Here is a 16,288-nt window from a genome sequence, read left to right on the forward strand (position 1 = left end):
CCACTCACATTTTTCTTTTTAAAGGGCTTTCCTGTTTTTTTTTTTTTTTTTTTGATTTTCAGAATTATGCTGCTGCCCTGGTTTTGTAATTTACACTCGACCAGACCCTTCAAAAGCTGATTTCCTATTTTATACCAGCCCGATTATTACTAATGATGGATTTCTTCTCTTTTTTTTCAAGGGCAGTATTAGGTTTTTTATTAAAATCTTTAGTCTTCCCCATTGAAGCTTCTGAAACACCTTTGTTCAGCCATCAAAAGGACCACATTTTCTGTGTATGAAACCAGAGTTCTGCTTTCTGATCTCTCCCAAACTAGAGCCTTTCCTTTCTCAGAGCTGTGATCCTGCAGCCTCGGCTTGGCATCACACCCTGTCCTTGGTCCTCTAGACCCTGCACTGGGGCTTGAAGACAATCACCCCTCCCCTTTTGGCTCCTCTAGCTTTGAATTACACGTAAACCTTGCTGGCCTTAAAAAAATACCTTCTAGACCCCAGAACTTCCCTCCAGCTATTGCCCTATCTCCGTCTTCATCTAGATTCTGGAATCAAAAAAGTCTGTCTACACTGGCTGTCTTCCTTCTCCTATCTTCACTGCAGGCTGCCTGATATGACCCCTCCTACTAAATTGGGCGCACATTCCAGTAGCTGGTGCCTCTTTCTTGAGATGTGTCCTTCCTGAGCTGTCCACTTCCCTCTTTTCTAACTTTCTTTCTAACCCTCTAAATGCGCCTTCTCATATACTTTTTTTTTTTGAGGCTTGTTTTTAATTTTATAGTGATGTCTTTTTTTGAATTTTATTTTATTTATTTTTTTATACAGCAGGTTCTTATTAGTTATCTATTTTATACATATTGTTGTATATATGTCAATCCAGATCTCCCAATTCATCCCACCACCACCCACCCCCCGCCACTTTCCCCCCTTGGTGTCCATACGTTTGTTCTCTACAATGATGGGCTTCTTTACCAAATGGAAAGACTAATAACCCTTTGAGGTATTATGTAATCCCATTGTAGTTCATTAGTATGAATAACAGCTTGTAGTGTTTCTGCATCCCCCATAGTGTTTATAATTCTAAAGGGCTTTCCTCTTTAAGTAGAAACTCAATTTTGATAAGTAAGGTGTATTGATACATAATAGTGTTATCAACCCGCTTTTTGTTTTATTTCAATAATGAAATAAATGTATAAAATGTATTCATACATAGTAAAGAACTTGTATATTTTGGATATTTTATTCATTTATTTTTTGGCTGTGCCGCGTGGCTGGCAGGATCTTAGTTCCCTGACCAGGGATTGAACCTGCGCCCTCGGCAGCGAAAGCGCGCAGCCCTAACCACTGGGCCGCCGGGGAATTCCCAGAACTTGGATATTTTAGAGACCTGATTTTTGGGTTGAGAAAAACAGCTAGACTTGTAGTTGCAGGTCTTATTTACTCCATCGGTACCTTTCCATAGGTTGTGTTACCCAAGCCTTACTCAGAGTGAAACAGGCCTTCTCCTTTTCTGCCTGTAGGTATGTAAGCTGTAAGCTGCTTGAAGCCAGTCTTCTTCAGGGCTTCAGCTAAAAAATTAATCATTGCAGAACTTTGGAAAAATATATCTATGTGGCAGAGGAGCTTCTTCTTAGGGTTCCACCAGAGCAGCATTTACCACCTTCTCACCCCTGTTTAGATCCCTGCGGGGGCTTGGAGACATTGCTCTTCTTTCTCTAGATCACTTCAGCATCTGTGAGGTTGGTCTCTCAAGACCCCAAAGCTCTCGTCAGTGAGTGGAAGGAGCCTCAGGGCAAGAACATCAGTGTGGCCTCCTGCAATAGCAGCCAGGTAGTAGTAGCCGTGGGAAGGGCTCTCTACTACCTGCAGATCCATCCTCAGGAGCTCCGACAGATCAGGTGTGTGTTTATCTGTCTGCTCTTTTTGCCCTCCCTGTTCTCTGGGACTTCTTTGATCCTTGGATTCCTTCCTCTGACATATTCTTCCTTGTTCAGCCACACAGAGATGGAACACGAAGTGGCCTGCTTGGACATCACCCCTTTAGGGGACAGCAGTGGAATGTCCCCTCTTTGTGCTATTGGTCTCTGGACAGACATCTCGGCCCGAATCGCGAAGCTGCCCTCTTTTGAGCTACTGCACAAAGAGATGCTGGGTGGAGGTGTGTTTCTTTTAAGGACCTGGGTTGGGATCAGAATCAGAATTTGGAACAAGAACTTAATGTACCTCTTTCCCACAGAGATCATTCCTCGTTCTATCCTGATGACCACCTTTGAGAGTAGCCACTACCTCCTTTGTGCCTTGGGAGATGGGGCGCTTTTCTACTTTGGGCTCAACATCGAGACAGGTGAGACTAGCACCTCGAGTGAGGGGCTCTTCGGAAAATCTGGAGTATTGGAGTTGGCAGAGTTCTTAGCCTCAGGGTGCTGCTTTTGAAGCTTCACAATCCAGCTGTGTGTCCTGTTTCGTTTCTTTCCATTTTTCTCTGGATGCCGTTCTTTCTGTAGGCCTGTTGAGCGACCGTAAGAAGGTGACTCTGGGCACCCAGCCCACCGTATTGAGGACTTTCCGTTCTCTTTCTACCACCAACGTCTTTGCTTGCTCTGACCGCCCCACTGTCATCTACAGCAGCAACCACAAATTGGTCTTCTCCAACGTCAACCTCAAGGAGGTGAACTACATGTGTCCCCTCAACTCAGATGGCTACCCTGACAGGTGAGCCTCTTTTTCTTTTCTCAGCGAGAGCCAGGAGTGAGGACATCGTGTTGTTTTCCTCAGACCCTCCCCTCCAGCCTTTTCCTAATGACAAAGTCCGTGACCGGCTGAGATGGGAGTATAGAGCAGAGGTTTGCAAATCTCGGCTATGCAGTAGAAACACCTTGGAAGCCTTTTTAAATGTACAGAATTGTTTTTGAATCCTTCTTAGAGTTTGATTTGGTAGATCTAGGGTTGAGCCCTAGATCTGAATCTATATTTTTAGAAAACCTCGTAGGCGATTCAAATGACTAGTCAAGTTTCGGAACCTCTGATGCAGAGATCTTTATGTATTCCCCTGGAGCAGCGATTCTCAAAGTGTGGCTCCTCATAGCAGCCACAGCACTACCTGGGAACGCATTAGGAATGTAAATTCTCAGGCCTCACCCGTGGATCCACTGAATCAGAAACTCCAGGGTTGGACCCAGCAGTCTAGTTTAACAAGCCTCCCAGATGATTCTGATGCCAGCATGGTTTGATAGTTTGAGCATCACTGTTCTGCATTCGAATGCTTTAGTATTAAATAGTTAGTTGTTAAAAATCTCAGCCTAGGCCCAACCAGACCAATTAAGTAGGAAAATCTCAGGGGCGGGACCAGGCATGTTTCCCAGGTGTGATTTAGCATAGAGTCAGTTGAGAACCACTACCCTGGGGTAAGCTAGTGTAATTCTGCCTTGTTCTCCTTCCCCTTGTGGAGTTGCCTCGTAGAATCCTTTCCTTCCTTGGGTCTACTCAGTCTAAACCCAGAACCTTCTTTCCAGCCTGGCACTGGCCAACAACAGCACCCTCACCATTGGCACCATTGACGAGATACAGAAGCTGCACATTCGTACGGTTCCCCTCTATGAATCTCCCAGGTGAGGGTAGGGTAAGGGAGCTGCAGGGGCAGGGTGCCCTGGGGGTTGGTGTGGAGTGCCTCAGACTTCTCCTGAGGGGGCCCTGTTGCTCTGTACTTGTTCTACAGGAAGATTTGCTACCAGGAGGTGTCCCAGTGCTTTGGGGTCCTCTCCAGCCGTATTGAAGTCCAGGACACGAGTGGGGGCACAACTGCTCTGAGGCCCAGCGCCAGCACCCAGGTGAGGGCAGTGGACAAAGAAAGATGGTGTGAGAGCGGGGCAAACTGTTCTGTAAAGGCGCAGCTAGTAAATAGTTCTGGCTTTGCAGGTCATATGATCTCAGTCACAACTACTCAAGTCTGTCTGCCATTACAAAGGCAGCCATAGACAACAGGTGGGCATAGCTGGGTTCCAATAAAACTTTATTATTTATTTATTTATTTAAGAAAAATTTTAAATTAATTTATTTTTGGCTGCATTGGGTCTTCACTGCTGTGTGCGGGCTTTCTTTAGCTGAGGTGAACGGGGACTACTCTTCGTTGCAGTGCACGGGCTTCTCATTGCAGTGGCTTCTTTTGTTGCGGAGCATAGACTCTAGAGCGCAGGCTCAGTAGTTGTGGCGCACGGGCTTAGTTGTTCCGCGGCATGTGAGATCTTCCCGGACCAGGGATCAAACCCGTGTCCCCTGCATTGTCAGGCAGATTCTTAACCACTGTGTCACGAGGGAAGTCCCAAAACTTTATTTAAAAAAAAAAAAATTATTTATTTGGTTACCCTGGGTCTTAGTTGTGGCAGGCAGGCTCCTTAGTTGCGGTTTGAGAGCTCCTTTGGTTGCGGCTTGCGGGCTCCTTAGTTGAGGCATGCGTGTAGGATCTAGTTCCCTGATCAGGGATCAAACCCAGGCCCCCTGCATTGGGAGCACGGAGTCTTAACCACTGCACCACCAGGGAAATCCCCAATAAAACTTTATAAAAACAGGCAGTGAGCTGGATTTGGCCCCCTCGTTAGAGGCTTGAGAAGACCTTTGAGTAAGCGTGGCTGTCAGTGATTCTGCTACTTGGTAGCCTTGCCTGATGAATAATTCCTTTTCTCTTAACATCAGTTTGGGTGCTTTGTGTAGGATATGGGTAACAGTGCAGTATAATAGGTAAGAGCATGGGATTTGGAGTCTGACAGAACTGACTCCAAAGTTTATATTGCTAGCTGCGTGACCTTGGGCAACTTCAGTTTTCTCATCTGCAAAATGATAATAGTGGGGCAATATGGAGCCGCACATCACAGACCCAATGGAGATGTTAGCGGATCGTTTTATTCCACGTATTCTCTGCCTTCCTTGCTCGCAGACATCTGTGGTGTGGCTTCTTCCCTTAATCCAAAGTAGAAGGTCTTGACATTTTTCTTTTTATTTGCAGTGCTCTCCTGCCCCTCCCACTGAGAGAGGTGGAAGCCTGTCACTTTACTAGGCCGCCTGAGTTTCTCGTTAGCTTTCTTGATCGTCGTAGCATCACTGTTTTAGTGCTCTTTAATGCCCTTAGATTCTGGCGGTGTTTTGGATTGCTGTGTCAATACCATATGGAATTTGGATCCTTAGCCTTGGTCCCTGAGTCCTCTTTGAAGCCCTCTGTTCTTTAGGCTCCATGCAAGCGGCCAGCCTTAAGGTTTCCTCGTTCAGACTCAGCCACTGTTCCCTGATCCTGCCTGATGCTCACACTGTTGTTCCCAGCACCCGTTCTGCTTTTGAGAGGGGTGATGTGTGTTCTCTCTGTTCCCAGGCCCTGTCCAGCAGCGTCAGCTCCAGCAAGCTGTTCTCCAGCAGCACAGCCCCTCACGAGACCTCCTTTGGAGAAGAGGTGGAGGTGCATAACCTCCTTATCATTGACCAGCACACCTTTGAAGGTGCACATGAGCTCTTTTTGTCATTTTGTACCTACGTCCTCCCTAAGCTAGGCTCTTCTGGGTTCTGCTGTATTCCAGAATTTGATGGACACTGGCAGACCATCCTAGGAGGAGCAGAGAGGGGTGGGGCCTCTGAGTCGGCCGTGAGTCCAGAGTGCTGGGCCTCCTCAGGTCAGAATAGGTTGGTGAGGAGACAGGAATAGCAGGAGGCAGATCTACTTCGAGCTGAGCTGTGGGCCTCACAAGTACAGAAGCGTGCTTGCGTGGGGGTTGTCAGCCAGTCGCGTCTCTTCTCCTCCCTTCCAGTGCTCCACGCCCACCAGTTCCTGCAGAACGAGTACGCCCTCAGCCTGGTCTCTTGCAGGCTGGGCAAAGACCCCAACACGCACTTCATCGTGGGCACGGCCATGGTGTACCCTGAAGAGGCAGAGCCCAAGCAGGGTCGTATTGTGGTCTTTCAGTATTCAGATGGTAAGCGGACGCAGTCTCCGGCTTTTGAGAGATTTGGAACTGGGAAAGTAAGCAGACTCTCTTAGGTTTCAGTCTCAGTTACGCAGAAGAACTTGGGTTAATTGCTGGGACGTGAGACTCATGATGTTTCTCTTAAGCTCTTGCTGATCTGAATGAGTTTTGGAGTACGTGAGCAGAGGCACAAACAAAATCTAGCACGTGTTTCTTCCTTTTTCACTCTTTGAAAGGAAGGAAAAACGGGGAGAGGTGAACTATGAGGAAGAGAGCCTGCCGACCAGAACGAGAGTTAGGAATCCTAGTAGGAATCCTAGGTGTGTTTCCCACTTGGCTGCTCAGCCTTTAAGGTCCTCTTCCCAGCGTCAGCACTTTGAGTTCATTTCAACATCTTTTCCCATCTCCCCTACTCAAGATGGTTCTAAAGACTAGCTGTCAGCCCCGAAATCTCAGAATAGATGGCTGAGATGGAATTTGGTCTCCATCTTGAGAGAGAGATCTGGAGTCTCAGGGTGGGAGACACATCCTGAATGCTGTGTAGAATCACTGCACATTTGGGGTTCACACTTCCAGTGGTGGTTAACCCCAGTGTGTACTGACTCTGTATTTCCTGCTATCAGATGAGTGGTTTTGGGGGCAGGAATTAGAGCCAGAGGGGAAGCATGGGATTCTTTTGATTAGTTAAAGTATGGGCTCATAAAGGAGACTTAAGAGTATCTTTTTTCCCCTAGGAAAACTACAGACTGTGGCTGAAAAGGAGGTGAAAGGGGCTGTGTACTCTATGGTGGAATTTAACGGGAAGTTGTTAGCCAGCATCAACAGCACGGTGAGGCTCCTCCCACTGGTGTCATGCCTTAGGCCTCACACCATTGTCCACAGAACATGTCTCCCTTGTATTTCCTGAAGCTGCACGTGTATCACGATTTTAAGGATAACAAAGTAGTGAGTATGGAGGTTGGAGTTGGGAGCATGGGGAGCTGGGGTTGGACCGGACGGCACATTTGGTTATGCGGAGCCCAATCACATCATCCTAAGTGCTGCGGGAATTGAGAAAGGGGTAAGAGCTGTGGTCCCTGCGCTTAGAATGTCTCGTGATGTGAGAATATTTCATCTGTGTGGAACAAAATGAGCCAAACCGCATTATCCTGAGTACATCCCTGAAATACTAGGCCTGTGAAATATGCCACTTCGCTTCTGGCATGACCCCACCTCCTCCCTTGCAAAAAAAAATGAGTTTCATGGTCAGATACATTTGGGAACTGTTGTATCCTGTATCCTCTTCTTAGAAGCTTCACGGTGCATCTTATCATATTAAAGGTTCTGAGAAGATCAAGAGTAGAGAGACATTATTTAAATACTTTAAGTCGACATTCATTCAAGAAAAATTAACTGAACACTTGCAGTATACCAGGCACTGTTTTGGTAGTTGGGATGTAGCAGTAGATGAAATGGACAAAGAGCTAGCCTTCTGGGGCCAGTGAGCAAATAGAATACATATGTGTACCCAGGACGATGAGAAATACATGGTGAGAAATAAAAACGGGACAAAAAGCTGAAGGAGTACCAGAGCAAGCATGGGAGGTGGCGCTGTTTTGTCACGTGTTCAGGAGGGTCTTGTTTATACAGTGGCATTCGGGCAGGTTCCTAAAGGAAGGGAGGGAGCAAGCCATGCTTCGGTCTGGGAGAAGACAAGTGCCAGGAGTCTGGGGCCAGCCTGCCTGCACTCTGCACGGGTGGGCGCTGCTGGGTGCTGGGAGATGAGTCGGAGAGGCAGTGGAGGGCCAGCACTTGCAGAACCTGATAGGCCGAGTGTGTAAGGACTTTGGGTTTTACTCTGAGGGTGATGGAGACCTCTAGAGGGTTCGAGCGAATGAGTGACATGACTGTAGTTATATTTCGAAAAGCTCATTGCGCATCCTGGGAAAGGTCGTAGGGGACCAAGAGTAGAGGCAGTGAGATCAGTTAGGAGGCTCTGGTGATGATCCAGATAGCAGTTGATGGTTGCTGGGGGCAGGGTGCTGATAGAGGAGGTGAAGGGTAGTCAGATTCTGCAGATGTTAGTATTGAGGGGCTCTGGTGATGGATTGAAGATGAGGCGTGAGAAGGGAATAAAGGGCCAAGAGTTTTGGCCTGAGTAACAAGGATGGTGTTGCTCTGTACTGATGGGGGGAGATTGTGAGTGGAGCAGGTTTGGAGGGGAAAGGAAAACTGTTCTTTACTCACAACACTTCTGACACCATATGTATGGGGTTTTTAATCCCTATACCATCCAGTTTTCCAACCAGGCGTCCTATAATTTAATTGAATTCTGACATTAGCCACCCAGAGTTAGTGTCAGACCTCACAGGTTTAAGGGCTCAGTCCCACAAGACTGTCCTTACTTCAAACCCCAGTCCCAAGTAGTGGTCCCCAAACTTCTGTCTGACTTGGTACAAAGTCAGGGGTTCCCCAAATTCCCCACCCCCCTTAGGTTTGATAATTTGTTGGAAGGGCTCACAGAATTTGAAACGTTTACTTATATTTGGTGGCATATTACAAAGGATTTTATAAAGGATACAAATTAATAGCCAGATGGAGAGGTGCGTAAGGCAAGGTCCAAAAGGGTCCTGCGGGCAGGAACTTCTGTCTTCGTGGAGTTGGAATGCACTACCCTCCCAGTATGTGGCTGTATTCACCAACCCAAGAACTCTCTGAACCCCATAGTTTAGAGATTTTTATAGAGGCTTCTGTATATAGGCATGATCCATCATTAAATCAGTCTCCAGCCCCTCTTTCTTCCCTGGAGAATGGGGGTGGGGCTGAAAGTTCCAAGCTTCTGTTCATGGCTTGGTCTTTCTGGTGACCAGCCCCCATCCTGTAGCTATCCAGGAACCACCAAGAATTGCATCATTAGAACGAAAGACTCCTATCACCTAGGAAATTCCAAAGGATTTAGGAGCTCTGTGTAAAACATTCCTATTAGGAAATTACAAAGGTTTTAGGAGCTTTATGTCAGGAACCGGGGGCAGAGACCAAATGTATATTTCTTCTTACGTTGCAGTGGGGAAACCAGAGGTTTGGTTTTGAAAATGCTAAGTTTCAGTAGTCATCTCAGTGGAGATGTCAGGTAGGTAGGTGGATGAGAGAGGTATGGGTTCTAGCAAGAAGCAGATTGAAGATACTAGTGTGGCAGTTATTAGGTGGCATGTAAAGCTGAGAGTGGTGGAGATCACCTGAGATCACCTACCTGCTGAGAGTGGGTAGAGGAGAGATCTGAAGACTGAGCCCTGGGGCCCTCCAGCCTTTCAAAGTTGGGACGAGAAGGAAGATCCAGCTAAACAGAGAGGAGGTGCCTAGTGAAGTAGGAGAGGAGCCAAGAAAAGTGTTCTGGAAGCCATGGAAAGAAAGTATTTGAAGCAGGAGGGAAGTGATAAACTGCAAGTGCTGTTGGTGGGTCAGATAACGTAAGGATCGAGAAATGGCCGTTGGTTTAGCTCTTTTGGTTGAGTGGTGGGGATGGAACCTGACTGGAGAGGGTTCAACCAGGGCGAGGAGGCAAGGACGACTAGGATCAGGAAACCCTTCCCAGGAGTTTTGCAGTAAAGAGGAGCGTAATGGGGTAGCTACAGGGGAATGTCAGCACAGGAGCGTTTTTAATTTTTTAAGTTAGGAAATACTGCTGCACATTTCTAGCTGATGGCAATGGTCCATTAAAGGAGAGTTGCTGGAGCCATGTGTTGAGTAGCTAAGGGGGCTCTAATGCACAGTGTTGGCTTCAGGTGGTGGAAGCAGGTGGAAATCCTCCTTTGGTTGTGTCCACCTTCTGTGAAGTAGCTGAGAGGAAGGCTGGAAGAGGAGGTATTAGAGTTTTTATTTAGTTAGTTAGTTAGTTTTGGCTGTGTTGGGTCTTCATTGCTACGCGTGGGCTTTCTCTAGTTGTGGCGAGCGAGGTCTACTCTTCGTTGCGGCGCGTGGGCTTCTCATTGCGGTGGCTTCTCTTGTTGCGGAACATGGGCTCTAGGTGCCCGGGCTTCAGTAGTTGTGGCTCGTGGGCTCTAGAGCTCAGGCTCAGCAGTTGTGGCACACGGGCTTAGTTGCACCACCGTCTGTGGGACCTTCCCGGACCAGGGCTTGAACTTGTGTCCCCTGCAATCGCAGGTGGATTCTTAACCACTGCACCACCAGGGAAGCCCATGGTATTAGAGTTTTGAGGAGAGTGGAGGAGTATGAATTTAAAATGAGACCGGTCATGCTGGTTGGTGGTTTTTCCTCAGCTTTTAGTTGAAAATTAATTTTACCAAAGTCTGTTTTTGTTGGGTGAGCACGATCGAGGGAGAGAGGGGCAAGGGAGTGGAGAATCCGTAAGACAAGGATTGTGGTGATGGGCTCTGGGCATCTGAGAAGCAGTGAAACTGGGGACAAAAGATTCTGGAGTTATTTTTAATGACAGGCTCTTAAGGGGTGACCATAGGAATGGACAAGATACGTGGGGAAGAGGGGGGTCAGAAAAGGACAGAGATCAGGGTATTGGAAGGATCTTCTCTGTGAATATTAAAGTCACCAAGAATTACTGGGGTGTTATGTTAGGAGAGAGTGATGGCGTGGGGGTGGAGATGTGACAGTGGGGTAGTTGTCTGGTGGTGTGAACTTGAGAACTGGTATGTTTAGGAGGCAGGCAGGATGCATGGAAGGCTGTCCTCCCTGTAGTCCCAGTGGTACGAGGGACAGTGGGAGAGAGAATAGCCAAGTTGAGAGGGCCACAGAGCCCTTTTGAAAGATCCACATTTCAGTTAGACTGACAAGGGATCGGCTAAAGAGCAGGCTGCCTGTGACTAGTGACCATGTATTCCAGAGGGTACAGTGAACAGATGCAGGAATTGGGAGGGGTCAGATTATAAGACGTCCGTTGCTGTGTAATAGAAATACAGGAGCCACATGTGTAATTTTAAACTGCCTAGTAGCCACATGAATAAAAGTTCAAAGTAGGTGAAATTAATTTTAGTAATGTATTTTATTTAACCCAGTACATCTAAAGTATTATTTCAACATGTAATCAATATAAAAAATTATTAGTGAGATAATTTTACATTTTTTTCATACCAAGACTTCCACATCTCGTGTGTGGTTTACACTTAAAGCACATCTCAATTTGGGCTTGCCACATTTCAGGTATTTGTAGCCATGTGGCTAGTGGCTACCATGTTGGACAGTGGGGATCTAGGACCTGTTGGGTTGAGAGTGGGAGTCTTGGATTTTGGTGGTGTCTGACCTTGGTCCTGACTATCTCCACGGCAGAAAGGGAAGCTGGGAGTATGAAGAGGGGCGTGTCGGGTGTGTTCCCAGGAGCGTGTGGAGCTCTTGGCCTCTACTTTACTCGACTCTTGGAGGACTGGAGGCCCAGTCAGGCTGGGCTTACCCCAGTCTGGGGTGTTCTGGGCTCCCTTGACCCTGCCGATGGAGGTGTGGTAGCCCTTGTAATTATTACGAATGACTCTTGGAGTGCATACCTGTGGAGCTAGGGTCCTTTGGACACATCTCGAGAAATCGTGGCTTAATATATTCTGTCCAGAGTGTCTGCATGTGCAGAGGCCATGGGTGGGGCTGCCTGGACCCTGAAGGGTCTGCCAGGGCTGGGCTGTGCCGAGTATCTGTTCATCTATCTGCTGATTCTAAAGCATCTTCATTCTTTTGGAGCTGTAGTTGTAACTGAAGAAACACTGCAGTGGAGAAGAAAAAAGGGGTATTTTTTTCCCTTTGGGTGGAGGGGTGGCCACAGACTCTAGTGCTTTAGAGTCCTTTAGCTTCTGTTGGACTTTGCCATGCTATTTTCTTTGCTCATTGGGTTCACGTCAAAAGGTGCAAGGAATGTATGAGTTTTGAGAAGGGGTTAGAAGAGGCAGTTGGTTGGGAGGTGATCTTGTTCCTTTCTGATCAGGAAATTGGAGATGGATCCTCTTTTTCCAGAGCGATTTCTGTAGGTCAGTTACCAAACTTCAGTCACAAAACCATCTCTTGTCACATGCATAGTATTACTTGCATTAATGTTTACTTAATGTTTTTCTTTACCCTGACTCATTTTCTTATATAAAGGAAAACTTTGTATTATTAGTTTCATGGGCTCATTCTATTTTCATTTTTCATAAATACATAATACTGAAATTAAAAACGTTCATGCAAGTTCCACACCAAAGCACTTCACACCCCACATTGCACTTGGGTAAATGATGCTGCAGATGGAGGCTTAAGGAGGGTTCGGGCCCCTCGAGTTGACAGAAGTGCAACGCCCGTGCCAGGTGCGGCTTTACGAGTGGACGACGGAGAAGGAGCTCCGCACCGAGTGCAACCACTACAACAACATCATGGCCCTGTACCTGAAGACCAAGGGCGACTTCATCCTGGTGGGCGACCTGATGCGCTCGGTGCTGCTGCTGGCCTACAAGCCAATGGAGGGCAACTTCGAAGAGGTAGTGGGGCAGGGGCAGACTGTTCCCTTAAGCTGCGACCCCGCGGGTGTTTCTTGGTGGTGAGGGATAATCAAGCCCAGTGAGGGCAGAAATGTCGTCCCTGGAGCCTACATTCTGCATCCATTAAGTGTTCTTAGAAAGGCCCAACAGCTCTGCGTAGGCTCCATTTCTGGGCTGAGTTGGCCAGACTGTGGGGAGAATCTCTGAAGGGGTGGTGGTTAAACACGGGGCAGGGCAGGCTCTTGGCCAGGTCTCAGCAGTGGCTTCCATGCAAACTGCTGATTGTGTTTCCTTTTGTACCTTGTCTTTTTAAAGATTGCTCGAGACTTTAACCCCAACTGGATGAGTGCTGTGGAAATCTTGGATGATGACAATTTCCTGGGGGCTGAAAATGCCTTTAACTTGTTTGTGTGTCAGAAGGATAGGTGAGTGACCAGCTGTGGGTATGGTCTGCGGGGAATGAGGACGCTGGGTCCTCTCTCAGGCTCCGGTGCTCCTCTTCACAGAGGGTTAGGGTTTCCATGAGGCAGGCAGGCCACAGAGATGAGCTCTTCAAGCTGGATCCTCTGCTGTGGAGCGGGTGGGCTCACCGGGGAATCTGTCCGCTGCACGCAGCCCTTGTCGGGGCCCCGTCGCGGGGACAGAAGTCTGGGTAGTGAGTTTCTTGCATTGCCTCGCAGCGCTGCCACCACTGACGAGGAGCGGCAGCACCTCCAGGAGGTTGGGCTCTTCCACTTGGGCGAGTTTGTCAACGTCTTTTGCCACGGCTCTCTGGTCATGCAGAATCTGGGCGAGACCTCCACCCCTACCCAGGGCTCGGTGCTCTTCGGCACGGTCAACGGCATGATTGGTAAGGGTGACCTCTGTGGGGCGCACCCCGTGCAGGCCTCCTTCCTGAGAGCAGCGTTCCCGCTTTGGGGGACGAGGGAGAGCAGGGTTTCGCGGAGGAGCCTGTGGCCAGCTCTTCCTTCCTCGTCTCGTGCTGCTGCCTGGGCTGCCCTTGGCGCGCAGTGCCCGCCTTGCAGCTCCCTGTTCCCTTTGCTTCCTCAGGCCTGGTGACCTCACTGTCAGAGAGCTGGTACAACCTCTTGTTGGATATGCAGAATCGACTCAATAAAGTCATCAAAAGTGTGGGCAAGATTGAACACTCCTTATATCCTTCCCAGAGGTGCCCCCTTGCTAGGAGGCACGTCCTGACCCAGGCAGAGAGCTACATTACCCTAAGCAGCCTCTGGAAACTGCTGTCCGTTTAGGAAATGTCTTGACTAGGTTCCCGTGGGGAACAGGCTTTTAAAAAACCTTATGGAAAATTTCAAACACACAGTAGTGGAGAGAACAGTGTAGTGAACTCCCATGTACTTATCACCCAGCTTCACTGGTTCATCTTGAAAATGTACATTTTTGTTCCTGAAATGTGTCTGCCTCTGGCCTTTCTGGTGTTGCTTATCAAACGTAAGTTTAGATCACAACTTCAGAACGTCCTTTCAGAGATCTTGTTGGAGGCAGTAGTGTCTGAGGACCCTCACTAGAGAGGCTAACGGAAGAGGGGAAAAGCAAAGAATGTGCAAACTCCAGAAGCCCAAGGATCAGCCCCTGTGGGACACTTAGGATCCAAGTACTGCTGGAAGTTTGTTTATTATGGGAGAGAGACAAGGAGCCTGAGGGAGGCGGGGGGGGGGGAGGCGGGAGGGGCGAGGGGCGAGGGGCTCCTGCTATGAGTCCGTGAGGGAGGAGGGAGGCTGATGGGTTGGTTTTTGCCACAACCCGCAGGACTTTCGGCACATCTCGTCTTACTGAGCCTCTGTTTGTTTGTTTATTTTTGGCTGCATTGGGTCTTTGTTGCTGCACGTGGGCTTTCTCTAGTTGTGGCGAGCGGGGGCTACTCTTTGTTGCGGTGCACGGGCTTCTCATTGCGGTGGCTTCTCGTTGCAGAGCACGGGCTCTAGGCACGTGGGCTTCAGTAGTTGTGGCTCGCAGGCTCAGTAGTTGTGGCTTGTGGACTGTAGAGCGCAGGCTTAGTAGTTGTGGCGCACAGGCGTAGTTGCTCCGTAGCATGTGGGATCTTCCCGGACCAGAGCTTGAACCCATGTCCCCTGCATTGGCAGGAGGATTCTTAACCACTGCGCCACCAGGGAAGTCCCGAGCTTCAGTTTATTAATCTGTGAAGGTCAAGGCTAGACTTAAAGAGTGGTTCTTCCCAGGCAAGCATCCAGTTCACATGGAGCACTTGTAAAAAAAAAAAAAGAAAAAAAGAAAAAAAGAAAAAAAGAAAAAAACATCCATACACGTCCAGGCTCTGAACTAAGAGTCATATCTGTATTTTGTTTTAATCTGTATTTTTTTATTTTTAAATTTGTTTTGGCCTCGCTGCACGGCTTGCGGGATCTTAGTTCCTCAACCAGGGATCGAACACACGCCCTTGGCATTGAAAGTGCAGAGTCCTAACCACTGGACCACCAGGGAATTCCCTGTATTTTTTTAATGTTATTTTGACGATTACTCCAGTTAAGAACCATTGGATGAGGTAATAGCTTATAGGTCTTTGAAATTCTAAAACTGTCCCAAAGGCCATGTGATTTTTAGTTGAAAATGTTCTCTCCTGTTTATCCTGGTGATAGTTTTAGATTGTGGTCTTGTGCAGAGGTGGGGGTGACTCATAGTAAGGGTACTTATTTCCAGATAATTGGCACTTTCCTTAACTCACCTGTCCACCTGGAGATCCTTTCATACTGAACGGAAGACAGAACCAGCCACAGGCTTCATCGATGGGGACTTGATTGAGAGTTTCCTGGACATCAGCCGGCCCAAGATGCAGGAGGTTGTGGCAAACCTGCAGGTGAGCTGCTCAGGGTTTAGCCCTGGGCCAGTTTCTCAAGTCCCTTGCAGGGCCGGGCATACCAGGAGGCTGGCAGAACTCCGGGGCCTCCCCTCCCTCGGTCCCCACGTGCTAACGGCCCTTTTCAAGTTTTCTTCTACCCACGTGGGAAGGTGGGGTCCAAGGGCAAGGAGATAAAGCTGAGGCTCGTGGGTTCCCCCGTCAGGCAGCAAACACTGTAACTTGAGCAATGAGGGCACATTTGGGCATGTCTGGGATCTCTGGCAGACCCGTAGGAAGGGGGCAGGGTCGGGATCCTGTAGGGAAGAGAAGTTTCCATGGCGCTTGGGTTCGGGGCATTGCTCACTGGACATGGTGCCTCTGGGGAAGTATATACTGGGTGGCAGGCTCCGGGCAGCTTTGCTGTCAACAGACCTTGCTGACCTGAACCCCCAAGGAGAGGTGTGGGCTTTGACTGTGAGTCCTTCCTCCCTGCCATGACAGTGGTGGAATGGGGCGCCTCCCTTGTGGTGGGCATCCCCTTCCTCAGGGGAGGGAGAGCACCCTCTCAGCCCTCACAGCCTCTCCTCCTGCCCCTTCCTCGTTGCAGTATGACGATGGCAGTGGAATGAAGCGAGAAGCCACTGCGGATGACCTGATCAAGGTTGTGGAGGAGTTAACTCGGATCCATTAGCCGAGGGCAGGAATCCCCTTTCCCAGGCCCTCTCTGAAGGCTTTGCCCTCCTGCTCTCCTCCTCCTCCCCTTCTGTTGTCTCTTGGCTATGGGAAATCTTTCCCTAGGCCAGCTGCCCTAGAATCCACGGCCTACCTGTGTGGAAACAGGGATTTTGTAGAACTAAAACCAGTTCGCTGGAGACCTGGGAAAGGACTGAAGGTGAAATATTTTCTCCCTGGATTTTTACCAGTCTCACATGATTCCAGCCATCACCTTGGGCCACCAAGCCTTGATTGGTGTAGCCAGTTGTCCTCCTTCCAGGGAGCAATTTTGCAGCTCTTTGGCTGAAAGGAAGCTGTGTGTGTGTGTGTGTGTGTGTGTGTGTGTGTGTGTGTGTGTGTGTGTGTGTCTC

General features: G+C 48.6%; 1 protein-coding gene across 1 annotated transcript in view; it reads left to right on the forward strand.

Moving 5' to 3' along the window:
• The window catches only part of DDB1 (damage specific DNA binding protein 1), a 31,158-nt gene extending 14,876 nt beyond the window's left edge, over positions 1-16,282 (forward strand). Inside the window, exons 13-27 of the mRNA XM_024749057.1 lie at positions 1,714-1,892; positions 1,989-2,152; positions 2,231-2,338; positions 2,499-2,706; positions 3,507-3,602; positions 3,710-3,821; positions 5,354-5,477; positions 5,784-5,948; positions 6,674-6,768; positions 12,215-12,385; positions 12,701-12,810; positions 13,066-13,235; positions 13,436-13,538; positions 15,098-15,221; positions 15,811-16,282. Of these exons, the coding sequence (XP_024604825.1) occupies positions 1,714-1,892; positions 1,989-2,152; positions 2,231-2,338; positions 2,499-2,706; positions 3,507-3,602; positions 3,710-3,821; positions 5,354-5,477; positions 5,784-5,948; positions 6,674-6,768; positions 12,215-12,385; positions 12,701-12,810; positions 13,066-13,235; positions 13,436-13,538; positions 15,098-15,221; positions 15,811-15,894 (2,013 nt within the window). The 3' untranslated portion in view covers positions 15,895-16,282. The remainder of the gene's footprint in view (positions 1-1,713; positions 1,893-1,988; positions 2,153-2,230; positions 2,339-2,498; positions 2,707-3,506; positions 3,603-3,709; positions 3,822-5,353; positions 5,478-5,783; positions 5,949-6,673; positions 6,769-12,214; positions 12,386-12,700; positions 12,811-13,065; positions 13,236-13,435; positions 13,539-15,097; positions 15,222-15,810) is intronic.
• Positions 16,283-16,288: the final 6 nt, after the last annotated feature.

This window comes from Neophocaena asiaeorientalis, unplaced genomic scaffold (assembly GCF_003031525.2).
Source record: "Neophocaena asiaeorientalis asiaeorientalis breed wild unplaced genomic scaffold, Neophocaena_asiaeorientalis_V1.1 scaffold43, whole genome shotgun sequence".
Lineage (NCBI taxonomy): Eukaryota > Metazoa > Chordata > Mammalia > Artiodactyla > Phocoenidae > Neophocaena > Neophocaena asiaeorientalis.